At 42.0% G+C, this 15,139-nt stretch overlaps 2 protein-coding genes across 5 annotated transcripts in view; one reads left to right on the top strand and one right to left on the bottom strand.

Annotated features, from left to right (window-relative positions):
* The first annotated feature begins 290 nt into the window (after positions 1 to 290).
* PGM3 (phosphoglucomutase 3) lies at positions 291 to 7,832 on the top strand. Of its 2 annotated transcripts, none has more exons than XM_083858460.1 (12): positions 291 to 410; positions 1,096 to 1,280; positions 1,588 to 1,655; positions 1,953 to 2,086; positions 2,239 to 2,434; positions 3,247 to 3,404; positions 3,815 to 3,898; positions 4,544 to 4,642; positions 4,960 to 5,076; positions 5,229 to 5,351; positions 6,101 to 6,274; positions 6,881 to 7,832. In XM_083858460.1, the coding sequence occupies exons 1-12, from the start codon at positions 330 to 332 to the stop codon at positions 6,965 to 6,967; spliced, it is 1,506 nt and encodes a 501-aa protein (XP_083714586.1). In that variant the 5' UTR covers positions 291 to 329; the 3' UTR covers positions 6,968 to 7,832. The 2 variants fall into 2 exon arrangements, with proteins under 2 accessions (XP_083714586.1, XP_083714587.1); XM_083858461.1 differs by lacking the exon at positions 291 to 410 and adding an exon at positions 566 to 583.
* A 148-nt stretch (positions 7,833 to 7,980) lies between these two features.
* The window catches only part of DOP1A (DOP1 leucine zipper like protein A), a 59,945-nt gene continuing 52,786 nt past the window's right edge, over positions 7,981 to 15,139 (bottom strand). For 2 of the 3 annotated variants that reach the window (XM_083858457.1, XM_083858458.1), the window contains 5 exons: positions 14,599 to 14,654; positions 13,586 to 13,750; positions 12,504 to 12,633; positions 10,552 to 10,611; positions 7,981 to 8,443 (listed from right to left, as the gene is read on the bottom strand). In XM_083858457.1, the coding sequence (XP_083714583.1) occupies positions 8,138 to 8,443; positions 10,552 to 10,611; positions 12,504 to 12,633; positions 13,586 to 13,750; positions 14,599 to 14,654 (717 nt within the window). In that variant the 3' untranslated portion in view covers positions 7,981 to 8,137. The remainder of the gene's footprint in view (positions 8,444 to 10,551; positions 10,612 to 12,503; positions 12,634 to 13,585; positions 13,751 to 14,598; positions 14,655 to 15,139) is intronic. The other variant, XM_083858459.1, reaches the window with a different exon arrangement.

The following is a 15,139-nucleotide window of genomic DNA, read 5'->3' on the forward strand; positions in this document are numbered from 1 at the left end:
AATGGTGGCTCTCCCGGCCTCGGCCCCGCGCGATGTGCTGATCCGACCCCGCTCTCTGCCCGGGGCTCTCCTCCCCCGGCCCCGGTCCCGGTCCCGCCGGGGAATTGAGGGCGGCGCTTTGAGGCCCCCGCGGCCCTCAGAACGGGAACCTGATTGCGGCGGCCTCTGGTCTCCCCTCACCTCGGTCTGTTGTCCCTCCTGCAGGGATGGACTGTGAGGCCCTGAGGACGCGCTCGGCCCGGCACCCCCGGCCCGCGGGGCTGGCCCTGCAGTACGGCACCGCCGGGTTCCGCGCCCGGGCCGAGCTCCTGGACCACGTCGTGTTCCGCATGGGGCTCCTGGCCGCGCTCCGCTCCAAGGCCCTGGCAGCCACCATCGGCATCATGGTCACAGCGTCCCACAACCCCGAGGTGAGAACTGCCCTTCCCCGAACGCGCCACCGCTGCGGGGGAATGGGGCGACGTGTGTTCGGGGGAAGGGTGGAGAGATGTGGTCGGTTTGTGAGAATCAAAGCTCATCAAAGCACTGAGAGACCAGATCCTGGAGACACTTGGACCTGCTTAAAGCATTTAGCCTGCTCCCTGTAAATCTGAAGTTATTTTTCCCCTGTATGCAGAAGTAGGATTTTTTTGTCATGTGGAAATGGTGTAACACAGGAATCATTTCACGTTGCAGTGTAACTTTCTAATGTTGGGAAGCTACGAGTAACCTTGAGAAAAGAAGAACCCTTGAGTGAAGTCTCTAAGTTTTAAAAATAATCATGCAAATGCAGGGATTACAAATCAGGCATTTAGACTTTTGCTGCTGTGGAGCATTGAAGGTTATTAGAATCTCCCCTTCTGTAATTTTAATGTCAAATGAATTTCATACCAAAGTTATAAGGGAGAAAGAGTTGGTTACTCAATATGCCTGTTATAGTGCCTCTCTGGGGGCTTGGTGGAGGTTTAAATAAACAGCTAAGCTATTGCAGCCCAGAAGTTCTCTTCTTTTAAAGAAGCAATGTGACTGAACCATGTCTTGTCTGTCTTCAAAGAGGTTTTATTAGTTCCCCACTTTTAGACTTACTATTTTTTGTTCTTTTGTTTTTCTGCTAAGGAAGACAATGGTGTAAAGCTGGTTGATCCTCTTGGAGAAATGCTGCACCCTTCCTGGGAAGAGTATGCCACACAGCTAGCAAATGCAGAGGAGCAAGAATTGCAGAAAGTGATAACTGAGATCTGCCAAAAGGCAGCAGTGGACCTGCACAAAGATGCCTCAGTTTTTATTGGCAGAGACACCAGGTAATGACAAAAGGCTGTAGATAAATCCTGCTCTTCTGGAAGTACCAGTGGTGTCTTCAGGGGATTTGTGTGGGTGCTGTGTGATGTCCACCTGTGTCCAGCACTTTACATGTGTTTGCAATCCCTGGGGGTGTTGGCTTTCAAACTTTATTGGGAATTGCCTACAACAGAGAAAGGGTTGGATTTTTTTGCAGTGAGTCTAAATCTTTTGGCAGGAAGCTTGTAGAGTCTTCCACTTGTGCTTCCTTTTCAAGTCCATAGATAAATGCCTTTGCCAAGGTTATCAGCTGTACTTGTTGTTTTCCAGGCCAAGCAGCAAGAAGCTGTCCCAGTCAGTTATAGATGGTATCCAGGTTCTAGGTGGGCAGTACCATGGTAGGTTACACTTTGGCAGTTCTAATCTCTTTTCAAGATTTTTATGTACATATGACTCCTTTATGCACTCCTTAAGCAACAGCCCAGACACATTTCCATCCTTGCTTGCAACAATCTTATTTCAGGGTGATTGTATGGCTTTAATGCAAGGCAGGGCAGGGGAGGGTTGTGTTTTCAAAAGAAAACTTGAAAAATTTTATATGTGTTTCCTGTACTGTGTTTGTCTGTTGATTGTACAACTTAAAAGCAACAATTTGCAATTCCATTCTGAATATTGTTCCTTTTATTTCACACTAGATTATGGTCTGGTGACGACACCACAGCTCCATTACATGGTCTGCTGTCAAAACACCCAAGGGCAGTATGGGAAAGCAACACTGGAGGGTTATTATGAAAAACTGTCCAAAGCTTTTATGGAACTGATGAAACAGGTGAATAGTAGGTGTTGTCTTCTTGCAAATGTACAAAATTAATCTTTTCTGTTTATTGACCTGTTGGGTCCTGAAGTTTCTAATTCAGCATGCTCTAGGTGTGGTTTCTCCAGGGTAACAGTTCACTTTGCCCCTTCTTCCCTTGCACTAAGTCTCACTGCTCTGGAGAGAGTCAGAAGCACCTGAAGATTGACTGTGCCAATGGAATAGGAGCACTGAAACTATCAGAAATGAAGCCCTACTTTCCACCAGAGGTGCTAATTCACATATATAATGATGGAACCAAGGAGAAACTCAATCACTTATGTGGTGCAGATTTTGTGAAAGTTCACCAGAAACCACCTGGAGGTATGTAGTCAGTAATTTTATGTTGCTTTACCTCTTCTGCAGGGTCTGGCAAGGGTCCATATCCTTGGGTAAGTGGAGCTCCCTGTTCCTTACTTTGTGACTGCATGAATGGTTCTCCTTGTGCAATGGAAAGAGGCAATAGCATGGCCAGGTTTGGCACATCTCTCTGTTAGTCTGAACTGCTTGGAAGAGCACAGTATCTCTCTGACTGGCTGAAATGCGTTTGACAGTCTCTTCTGAATGTTCAGCTGGCAGAGTCCAAAGATCAGTCAGGCCTGGCTTAGCATTATTTATTTTACCCTCCCTTGTATTACAAAGAAACACTTTTCCGTGTTCCTGCAGGAGGGCTGGGTTAATTAACAGCTTGGTGCCAGCAGGCTGACTCATTGACATAAACCAGTGAGGAAATGATTTCAATCAATTTTCTGAGAATCGTATAAAAGAAAACCCCTGAACTGGGAGAGCAGGCTGGTTTGGATATGAGATTATTTGAGGCTAAACTGAGTTCTCCAGCTGCCCTTTCACTGCAACTGCTGCCAAATCTGAGCACCAAGATACGGTGTTGCTTCCCCTTCCCACGCTGGTTGTGTACTGGAGAAATGCAATGCTGGGAGCAGCACAGTGGCAGTACCTGCTGGGGATGGATGCTTGTGCCTCATCTCTGGATCCTGGCTTTAACTGTGCCTGACTCATTTGTATGCAGACCTGTGCTCTGGAAAGAAAATGTGTTTTCCTAATCACTCACTGAAATAAGTTACCTGGTTTTGTTTCTTTTCCTGTCTTTAACTTGCATTTGTAACTCTATGCACTAGGGCTGGACATGAAGCCCAATGAGAGATGCTGCTCATTTGATGGTGATGCAGATAGAATTGTTTATTATTATAAGGACACAGCTGGCCATTTTCACCTGATCGATGGAGATAAAATAGCAACTTTAATTAGTATCTTCCTAAAAGAACTTCTTGCCAAGGTAACGCTAACATACGAAATGAATGCTGGCATTTTAATTAGTAATGTATAAAATAGTCTAAGGAAGCTGTGTTGCTTGGTATGTGGTCTCTCTACATCTACCTAAAATGAACCATCTTTAAAAAAAGATCAGTCCTGTACCTCACTGCTGTGGCCAAAAAGGGGTTTGGAAAGTTGAGCTTGAAGAGCTGCTTCAGCCAGACCCAAGAAAAATCAATATGGGATGTACAAAGACTTGAACAGAATTCATGTTGTTTTAAACATACAGATGTTCTCAGTGAGCTGGTGCCTCCCTCTGTTACCCAGGAGTTTTAATTGTACATTTAACAGTTCTGATTATCTTTCCATTTATCCTTTTTGTTTGACAATGTGCCTATTGGACAGTAAAACTTGGCTTATTGGTTTGCTCAGGTGAAACAGGACTTCAAGATGGCAGTGGTACAAACAGCTTATGCCAATGGGAATTCAACACGCTACCTCCAGGAAACACTGAAGGTATTGTCCATGCTTTTTCTAGGTAGTTTAAATTTTTTTTTTTTTTAAGTAAATGCCACTGTAATATGATTGCTAGAAAAATTAAAATCAAGCAAAAATAAATTACTCTTTCAAACCTCCAGTAGCGGCTAAATTCTTGGTGGCAAAGGAGACGCAAGAGAGCAGAGCTTAAAAGGTTCTAGTCAGCTTTTATTAATTTAAAAAATGTTTAATGAAATCCCTTGGTACTTAAACAAATGGAGGACTTTACAGCTTTGCAATCAAGTGAGTCAGTAAAGACTCCTTGATACTTTGAGACTGATTGTTTCATTTTCTGCTGCAAACTAAATTTTCAGGAATTGAGAGAATGTATTATTTCTGTTTGTATGTGAATGAAGTGTGTTCTCTGAAGCTATAAACTAAATCGAATTTTTTTAGGTTTGGAATTTCTTTCTTTATTTCTTTAATTAGCCTTTATTTACATAAATAAATAAAATATTTTTTAATTGAGTCTGCAGAAATAGTGGAGCATTTTAGCTCTGTGGCCTCAGTGGCCATGAAACATGGGTTAGTTTCCAACAGTCCTTCCAGATTGGTGCTCAGTTCCAGCCTGCTGAGGACAGTCTGTAACCTTGTTGTCATTCTCTGCCCACCCTTGGGCTGCAGGTACCTGTGCACTGTGTCAAAACAGGAGTGAAACACTTGCACCACAAGGCCCAGGAGTTTGATGTGGGTGTTTATTTTGAGGCAAATGGACATGGCACAGTAAGTATGAGCATGTAATCCGTATGATCAGCCACTACATACAAAATTTCAGCTGAATGACATGGAGAAGGAAGTCTCTTCACTCTCTGCTTAGTTTTATACACGAGACCTTTTCTCCTTGTTTGAAAATAGACTTGTTTATTCCATCTGTCTTTATCACAGCATTGCCACCAGCTCCCCTGTGCTTTATGGGGGGATGGGAATTCATAGTAGCAAACATTAATGATGGCTATTTGGGCTTAGATGGTAAAAGTTTTGTTCTCACTATGGCATGAATCCTGGTTTCATCTTGCCAAGCTCTCATCTTTTTCTTCTAGGTACTGTTTAGTAAAGCTGCTGAATCCAAAATACGACAGCTGGCAAAAGAGGAGAAAGATGATGAAAAAAGAGAAGCAGCAAAGATGCTTGAAAACATGATTGACATGATTAATCAGGTAAAAACTGAGAGAACTGAACCACGGTGTTGGCAGGGTTAGCCTGTTAGTGAGCTCCTGTCAGGCTGCTGCTGGGGACTGCTGGAAGCTGCCTAATGAAATCTTGCCTCCCTGTGTTCACTGCTGCAGTGTTTTTCCTTCCTTGTTGGCAGACTGTTGGCGATGCTATCTCAGACATGCTGGTTATTGAAGCAATCCTGGCTCTGAAGGGTCTGACTGTGCAGCAGTGGGATGCTCTCTACACTGACCTTCCCAATCGGCTGCTCAAGGTCCAGGTGAGTTACCAGCCACCTGGCTCAGGCTACAGCAGCCTCTGAGGGCCCTGCTCACAGCATCTTTTGCCTGCACACATTTTGAGAAGCTTTATTTTAAAGCTGAAACAGACCATGAAAGGGCAGAAATAGGCCAAAGAAGCTGGGGGAAAACCCAGAGGAGGGACAAGAATTTCACTTGGATTAAAATAGAAATGTAATTGTTAAAAAGATGAAATAATAGCTAACTATGTTAAGTTGAAAATCCTGACCAAAACTCTTCAAATTTTAACTTAAGAAGAAATTCTAACTTTCAAAAAAGAAAAATCCTATTTTGCTAAGGCCTCTGCCTGCTGGGCAGCTGGATTTTTCTTGCTGTGCCACTTTGTATAACTTGAATGTTCAAGCCTGTATCCTTTCCAACATTCCAAGAGCTTGAGCAGAAGGTACCATGTGGCAGCATTCTGTTAGACACAGTAAGGAAGAGGAAGTTCTGGGCATAACTGGGGGAAAACATTTTAAGTTTCTGATCTGCTGGGAAAAGCTGTAGCTTCACTTCAAGCTGACTGAGAAGGCATGTTCAGAACTGACCCTTATTTTTTTTAAACTGAGCAGCTGAGGCCTCTCAAGCCTTGGTTAATAGATGCTGCAGGGATCCTAGGGACCCCAAATGTTTGTGTAGCCCTTTATTAGCTCCCAAAGGGAACTCTTCTCCAGGCAGCACAAGACAGCCAACCCTGAATTTGTGTCCTACCCTGCTTCTGATGCCCCAGGTCGCAGACAGGCGCGTTATTGACACAACGGACGCAGAAAGGCGAGCGCTGACGCCCCCAGGGCTACAGGAGAAAATTGATGCCCTTGTAAAGAAGTACAAACTGTCCCGGGCATTTGTCCGTCCATCAGGAACAGAGGACGTCGTCAGAATCTATGCTGAAGCAGACACACAGGTCAGAGCTTGACTCATTTATGAGTGGGCTTGTTCACATTAAAACAGTCTTCTGCCTGGCAGGGGGATGATGAAGGAAGTCTGTTTCCACACTTGTCATTTAATCACGCTTAACAAATGCTGAATTTGGAAAAAAGACTGTGATCACAAAAAGTCACTTTAGATTTTCTTTTATTTAGAAAAGTAATGTTTAATGTTCTCAATGTTTATCTTCAAAAGGAAAATATAAATGTTTATAAAGGCAGATTTAACACCAGATGATTTTGAAAAGACAAATAGCCTTCTGAGAGCTCAGGGTTAAGAAGAAAGTTACCAAGGCAGCCCTTAACTACACAATTTCATAAGAGGCAAAATAGAAAAAAAAAAAATCTGGCTGCTGTTTAAGTTAGTCCAGATCGGAATTTAAAGGTGACAGCAAAAGCAGTGGTCTTGCTCTCTTCCCTTCACATGCTCCTACCCTCTTCTCTGCCAGCATGATGGCAGTGGCTGATGGAGCAATCCAGGGAACACAGCATTGGCAGGAAAATGCTTGCCTTAATATGACATACTTGCTCTATTCTGCTCATATGCTGACAGCAGCATAACTAACTTTTCCAACATTCCACAGGAGAATGCCGATGCACTCGCCCATGAAGTGAGCCTGGCTGTTTTCCACCTCGCTGGTGGAAAAGGAGCACCACCCCAGCCTATATAATGAATGGCAGTTAAAGCACACAACTTCCCTTACCTTTTAATATTACTTTCTTTATGATACGCTGCTGTGCAGAGCCAACCCTTCCTGGGAGTAGCAAGGATTGATCAAAACTGAGTGGAATATTACTGTTTATTCTTAACCTCCTTTAGCAACTTACCTCTTGAGATGCTCTTGCTGTTGAATGTTCCCCCTCCCTGACTTTTTCTAACTTCTTGACATGTCCAGAAGGAATTCTGCCCCTCCCTGCCCCAGCTTAGTTACTTGTCACATTGTGCCTGAAATGCAACTCCCACACCTCAGAGCACTGGCCAGGCTGCATGACCAGAACTCTGCTGTGACTGTGCTCACAGTGGCTGCTGCAGAATCATCATCCCCACCTTCCCCCAAGTAGCCCAGTCATCTGTGGGCAAACAGTGTAAGACAGAGGCTGTCACTAGTCTTCAGATTCAGTTCACCTCATTTTGAGGGGGAAACAATAAAATGAAAAAGAATATTTGCAAATAATAATCTATTATTGCAACATTATCCTTCATTAGAAACTTCATGACATTATTTAGAAAGTGATTTGCAGTAATAGTTTTTATAATCACACTTGAGGAAAGGGACAGAGACAAGTTTGTCTTCTGTGGCCTTAGCTGCTCCCCAGCACCACACAGGGGCTGGGCTAACAGGATGCAATGTTTTAAACACACCAAGTATCCTCCTTGGCATACTTTTGTACCTCTGACAAACAGTTCATTGTAATCCTGGATTAACTCCTGCCATAACAGCATTTTACAGGTTATTAAATAAGCACAAGTTCCAATACATCTTTAAAAAAAAAAAAAAAACAAACCAAAAAAAAAACCCCAAAACCAAAAATAAACTGGAAACAAATTGAAAAAAATGTGCACCTTGTATTTTTTTTTTTTCATTTTTTTAAAGACAGAATTCAAGACAACAAAACATTTACTGTAAATAGTAGGCACTATAATCAATATGAGCCACCAATATTTAAACTTGATTCAGGCCACATCCAGAACTTCTCTTATTTACAAATATTTAACTTAAATACAACATTAAGTATTTCATTACATACAAAAGAAGAAAAGAATACTATACAACTGGGAAAGATACAGTATTTCATTTAGATAGTTACACTACATATAGGCTGAGTAGTACCAGTTTGGTTCATGATTTTATGACGCCTTCAAGAAAATCCTTCTCAACCATTTCTTCTATCTTCTGTCTTGCTTTGCTGGAGAAGGTCTTGAGGTTCTCCATTTTTATGTCCTTACTTGGAAAACAGTTGGGGTAAAGGACAGGGCTCCCTGAGTGTCCAACACATCTGCTTGTGACTTTGCTGTTAAAAACTTGGCTGAGTACATTGAAGAAAGGCAAGAGCTGCTCAATGCTGCGAACAGTGTAGATGGTTAAAAGCAAGTGACCTGGTTCCCAGCTTAGTGTTTTCCCTGAGCCATCCTCCTCCGGGTTTTTCTGCAAATACAGAGACATGGGAAATAATACAGGACAAAACAGGAAAATCACAGGTGAAAATGGAAGACTAATGTATAATATAGTACTTTACTGAAGTCCAAAAATATTTGTCCTATCCACAAAACACACCAATGCTGAAGTGTAGCTTCCAAGGCAGATCCTCTGCTTCTCCCCACCATGCCCTGCAGAGGCAGTGTCTGGGAGTGTACAGGTGGCAGTCAGCTGATGCTAATGGAAGAGCTGCAGTGTTGCATTCGAGTCCAACACCTCAGCTCAGGGCTGTCCCAAAGCAAGGCAGCCCCCCACCATGCAGCCCTGTGGAGCTACTCCCAGGCAGCAGCACCCTGTGGGCAACACAAATGGCCCAAGCTGGTGACAGCTTCACCAGCTACTTCAGCTGCTTTCCAAAGCAGGCTCCTCTCTGGTGACACTAACAGACTTCACCAGCTGATACTGATACATCAGTGACAAATAGATACAAAGCCTTTTCACTTTGCAGATTGAGTTCAGAGTTCTTGGGAAGAACAAAAAGCAGTGTTATTTCTAGTATCACAACACACATGGACATTCTGAGAAATACTTGAAGTTGTTCTCAAAGGAAAATGGCTCAGTTACTCTTTGTGTATTCTCAGAAAAACTCAGTTATAATGTTCCTTCCATTTCCTTCATGGGTGGGGAAATGTCAAAGGGAAGAATTTCAGGAACCCCACAAGCGAAGGCAGCAGTCACACACCAGATGCTCACCAGCAGCAGCACATTGCTGTAACCCCATGCTTAGGGCTGCCTAAAATATCTGCATGGAAATACCCAAGCATCAACCTCCAGATTCTTGTACAGTGCTTCCTTATTTCCTTTATCTCTGAGGCAAAAGCCATATTCAAATCTAGACAGGTGCTATGACCACTAGAAACCCCTTGTTTGTACTGTTACTGACAAACCAGTACAGAGAGCTTCTACCATGGAGTAGAATTGCAGCAGTACTGGATTTTATTCTGCAAGGAAGGAGAAAAGAAGCACAAAGACCTCACCAAGAAGAGCCACCTGTGAATCCACACCTGTCCCACCTGTGTCCCACTGCCCTGGTAGCACCTGTGGCTGAGGCAGGGGTCCCACTTGGTAATGAAGGAAGAATGAAGGGGAAAGAACAGCAGTAGGAGCAGAGCATAAGGTAAGGATCACTGATTGCACAGCCTTTGAGCAAATAGATTTTTTTCAAGACACAATACTTAAACAAAGGTTTTTCTTTTTAAATGAAGCAACTGTCCTGCAGTTGGAGAAGCCTACAGGTCACCCATTTTGCAAACTCCAACTAGGTTTAAATTCAGTATGAATGTATCTGGTGGCTTGGCTCCCTCCCACAGGAGATCACTATTTTAGCTTTACAAGTCTTCTGAAAAGAAAGGCTTACACCAAACCACAGCAGAGGGAAGACTAAAGTTCCAACACAAAAGGAGTTGTTTATGCCTCCTTCTTTAAATGAAGCTACTAAATTTTAAGAGTTTCTCCTTAAAAAACTTCTCATTGTATTCACAGAGCAGAAGTTTCTTCCACACTATTTCTGTACCATGCTGAACATTATGCAGTGGTGAACAGGATGTGCCCCCAGCACGCAGCAAGTGTCAGTGTCCCACAACAGCCAACCTATTGGGGAGCATGTGCAAATTCCAACTCTGAGTAATGAAATACAACCTGCCCAAGCCATTTCCTCATGGCAGTATTGGCTAAGCAAACACCACTAATTCCATAGATGCTTAAAATGACAGTTAATTTGATGGAGACCAACCAGGGATTGTCTGTTTCTCACCTGCAGTTTGACAAAAATTGTTTTATTATTTAATTTTATGATTTGCAATCACAATTGTTCTTAGAGCTAATATCAGCTTTTTGTAATCTATTTTGTACAGGAAACCAACTTTAAAACTTTTTTAAAATTAAAGTTATCTATAAAAATAAGTGTTCTTATACCTCAAATTCTCTCAGCTTTGTTCTATAAAAAATCTGATCTCTCTTAGTTCTTACTGAATGCTACATAGTGCCCAGGGCTTTGAGGTGATGGTATTATTATGGCAAGCCTGTTTCACAACTCAAGCATCAAAGGCCACCCTCACCTGATGCTTGGCCATCTCCATTCCCTCCAAAACCACCGTCTTAAAGTCCTCCTGTTTGTCCTGTGGAAGGAAAGAGAACTTTCAGACTGCATTTCATATATGAAAAGAATACTCTGCCGTGAAGGCCGTGCAGTTGCTTGGTTGGGTGCTGTGCTTCAGCTAGAAAATCACCCACCCCGACAAGTCCGTGGTGCAGAAATGGCAGACTCAACCTAGTATGGCCAAGACACTACTAGACAAAATCAGCACTGCCAGTCTGTGCCTCTGTTGATTTCCAGCACTGCCAAAAGAGGTTTTTAAGCACATTTCCCACAGACAACAGAGCTTGAGCAACACCATACTATATGAATCTAAACATGAGTCAGAGTGCTCTGAAGGAATCTAAGGATCCACTCCATTTTTCTAAGAAAACCCCACAGCTATACAAAGTAATATTCTCCTCTGCATAAAAAATAAATAGCCTAAAGTCAATATTCATTATCTCATGTTTACCTCATCATCATACACCTACCTATGGTTCAGTGTGCAACTGCTGCCATGACTAAGGGGTTCCAGAAATTCCAGGAAGTTTTCTCAACTCTGTGGGAGTTCTGACTTCAGGCATCTATCTCAGCATACAGTACTTACCAGCAGCATGTATATTTATACATGACACATGATACATAAATTCATGCAGAGATTACTTGGAGTGCAAAAACTTTCTAACAGATACTACATTGAACACCAGGGTTAGAGGCTATGCCTGAGGAGCAGGCAGTTGAAACTCATTACTCCTTTATACATGCAAGAAGAGAAATTTAGTCTCATCTTCGTGGTCCAAAAATGATAAAATGCAAAATGCAGATATGCTTCAGATACTAGTTTTATCTCCCATAATTGTGAGCCTTGCCTCAATAGTTCAGATCGGCCTGCAACTAAGTTATCCCTAAATTTAACGGAGCCACTTGTATCTCAGTGGTAGTTCTTTTACTCACTGAAGACATAAGAGACTGTAAATGCAGTAACTACATCAAGCTGCCAGTGTTATAGCCCTGACAAAGACATCTATACAGAGAGAAACCTGAGAATAAAACTTCAAAACTTTCTGCCATATGGCTTTGCACTTCCTCCCTGCTTCCCTGGCTCACCCATCAACATTTCCCAGTGAACTGCCTGTCCAAGAGGGCTTGGTCCTCACAGCAGGAGCAGCAAAATATCTGACAGCAATGTTCTTAGTTGTGGCAGCAGAAGGGATCTCCCTGGGACAGGGCTTGGACAGCTTCCATCAGCTCCATCAGCAGATCAGGCCTCCCAACCCCACAAACTGGGGGTTTAATACATCCCAGCATCAACATAATGACAACCCTAATCCTGCTCCCAACGTTACAAATTGTGCAGCCAAGATTTCCCCAGAACTGTTTCTACTGATCTCTGTGTCTTCTGTTCATCATAGTCCCAGGCTCTGCTCAGTCTCAACACTCTTAGTCCTGTCATGTTTAGGAATGCAATGGGTTTTTAAATATTTGACTGTTATTAACAAAACTGGTTTTCTCCTTCAAAAAGTAGGTAGACTAGTATCTAGACATATGACTGGCTATCTGAAAATGATTTTATGTTAAAATATATTAGATAATGGAGCATATTTTACTTTTTAATTAAATAATATTTCTAATTTAGAAATCCAAAGTCAGTGATCATGACCATTTTGTCCATAACAGATTATGATTTTTTTCTGTTGTCTGTTAGATTAATTTTGGGGCTTTTTTGTTTGGGTTTTAGTTTTTTTGTTTGATTTGTTTGTTTTCAATACTTACATGTTGTTTTTGCCTGATGTTGACTTGAGATTACTCCAGCTGGAATCTCTTACACCACAAAAAATCCCTTCCATTTTTCATTGTTAAAAAAAAATTAAAATATCCAAACCCAAACACATGAAACCTTTCAGTAAAAAGCAAAAGAAAAAAGCAACATACCTTTGCTTTTTTTCGCAGCAGCTTTGCCAGACGCACCACATAGGGTTTGAATTCCCTCTGATGTGTTCCTTGTCTTCGTACTTCCAAGCCTGAATCATCTGATGCTTCTGGAATAAAAGCCCAACGATACCTGCCATGAGAAAATACAAGCAGACGTTACCCATACTGAACATGCAGGCTTTTCTGAGCAATCGAAAATATGAATGGAGGAAATCTGGTGAATTATCAGAGGAAGGAAGAAAAAAGAAACACAGGTCAACCCTCACAAGAAAAACTAAATTAAAAAAACCTTCAACGTTAGATTTAGAAATAGTACAGGGCACAACCTGACCCAGTGTGCACAAATCCTTCCAGTCTCCAATCCACACGAGTGTCTTTTAAACTGCAGGATAGTTAGGGGTGACCAAATGTCTACAGAGCTGTGCCGGGGCAGCAGTCCTCACAATCACCAGCGTGCAGTGTAAAGGAAGAGGCACAACACTTTCTTTTGTCCTTCGTGGCCTCTCGTTCCCAGGACCTCCAGCAAATGCCAATTGCTTTGAATCCATTTTTTTACAATGGAACAGGATGGCAGAGGTACTGGGAAAGCAGTTTGTACACATGCCCACTACTGATCAGCAAAAACCTATGGGATCCTCTTTCCAAGAGGATTTGTTGCCACATCTTCCAGACAGAGTGTGCAAGAGTAATTTAAGCAAGTCATGCTGAGATGACATGCAGTCCTCTGATCTCATGCATTACTCACTGAGATGGGTGGGTGTATTTTTGAGTTCTTAGGCATTACTGCAACTAAGTACTTTAAAAATAAAATACTTGAATAAATCACTACTACTGATGATCTCTCAAGTGTGGTAAATCTCTCACTACAGGCTAAATCAAACCAGCTCAAATTAATTTGATTTGCAGCACCATTTGCCCTGGGGGCCACTCAGATACTGTGAGGGAACAAACTATGGGCTGCCCTGGCTGAAGTCCAAAGAAAGATGGAAAACAGAAATCCAAAGACTCTTTTATATGCTACAATTTTAACAGGAGACGTGGAAAAACATCCAAACACTTAAATGACAATGTTTTCTACTCACATCTGAAACTGAGGCAGGTTTTCAGATGGTAAAGCCAGAGCCAAGTCCAGAAATTTGCAAGCAGACAAATACAGGTTCAACCACCTCTGGCTGTTGTAGGATGTGGAAAAGCCATTGCCACCTGTATAAGTTGTCTCCAAACCAGCAACAGATGGGCCAGAAGTTCTAAAATATATTATAGCAGGGAGGTGAGTCATAACAACCTTCTGCCACAATGGAAACTTTATTTTTCTTACTTGCCTTTACAAACACACAACTCTTTATTTACCAGCATAATCCTGAATTCATAAATTGAATCCCGACACAAGTCTGTGCTATGAGTGCAGCTCTGTATGCATATATACACAGGATAAAACATCAATATTTAGGGAATGTGTTGCACTGTATCTTATTCCAGGATACTCAAATTATGAGGAAGTTTAAAATTGTCAGTCGTGTTGATACTACTTAATTTGAGACAAAAACTCTCCAAAAAAACAAAGAGAACCTAGTGAAATAAGGAAAAAAGTGAGCAAAACTTGGGCAAATAACTCTGGCTCATCTGAGAAATCTGCCTCTGCTGCTAGCATTGACTGAAATTGGATCACACTGTACAGAAAATTATCTACCTCACTTTTCTAATATGAGAAGAAACTATGCTTTTATTCAGACAAAAAAGTGCATCAATCTTATTTCAAGTAAATGTATGACACTGAAAAGGTGTAAGTCATGCTATGCATAATATAATTGCAGCAGCAGTGCATTTTAGTCAGGTAGACATTGTAAGAACTCAGACACTTTTATTGTATAATTTCCCTCAGCAATTTATGAGCAATCTGACAGCAGGACTTCTTTTGTTTTGTCCTGAACAGTCTGTCCCTGGTACTGCAGTCAGACTGAACTACCCTTTACTTGTCCTTCTCATTTGAGCTCAACAATTCTAAGACAAATTATTTTAAAGAATGACTCAACTCCCCATCAGCATACCAAGGGATTTTTATAAAGTTAAACAAGCAGGAAGTTCACACATTTACCTGGAAATGTCTTCATCAGCAGTGAGCTCCTGTTCCATCAGTAAAAACACTTGCACCTGAAGATCAAATGCTACATTTTAATACCACTTTTAATGGACTGTGACTTGGGAAAACACTATAGGAAAGACTGAGTAATAAGCCTTAGACAAATAGTTTGGAGCTTTATTTCCTCTCCTGTATGAGTGCACACTGGCACCCTAAAGCTCTTTCATTCCTTGTATATAACCTGAATAACACAAAGGCCACAAGGAACTGTGTCTTTTAAGGCCAGGAAAGCTCTCAAAGGCTAATCCCCTCCACAACCTAGAAAGAGAGCAAGACATAAATGAAATGAGGATTAAAGGATCATTTAGTGGAGCAGTCAGGCTCAGGTGTGAATTCCCAGAAGCACCACAGTCCTGCTAACTGAAAGTAGTTCCAAGACTTGTGTAAAGGTCAGGGGACAGCACAGGAGTCAGAAGATTACACTAAGTGGGATGGATTTTCTAGTATTTATACCATTGACACACTTAAATGCATCTATTGTTAAAACAACACACTT

The sequence above is a fragment of the Zosterops lateralis genome (genome assembly GCF_965231275.1).
Source record: "Zosterops lateralis genome assembly, chromosome: 3".
Lineage (NCBI taxonomy): Eukaryota > Metazoa > Chordata > Aves > Passeriformes > Zosteropidae > Zosterops > Zosterops lateralis.

Excerpts from the sequence above, each read along its gene's own strand:
- PGM3 (XM_083858460.1), top strand. The coding sequence starts at position 330 with ATGGGGCTCCTGGCCGCGCTCCGCTCCAAGGCCCTGGCAGCCACCATC. Across the intron at positions 1,656-1,952 it reads TCTAGGTGGGCAGTACCATG|ATTATGGTCTGGTGACGACA; the intron begins GTAGGTTACACT and ends ATTTCACACTAG. Across the intron at positions 3,405-3,814 it reads TAAAAGAACTTCTTGCCAAG|GTGAAACAGGACTTCAAGAT; the intron begins GTAACGCTAACA and ends TGGTTTGCTCAG.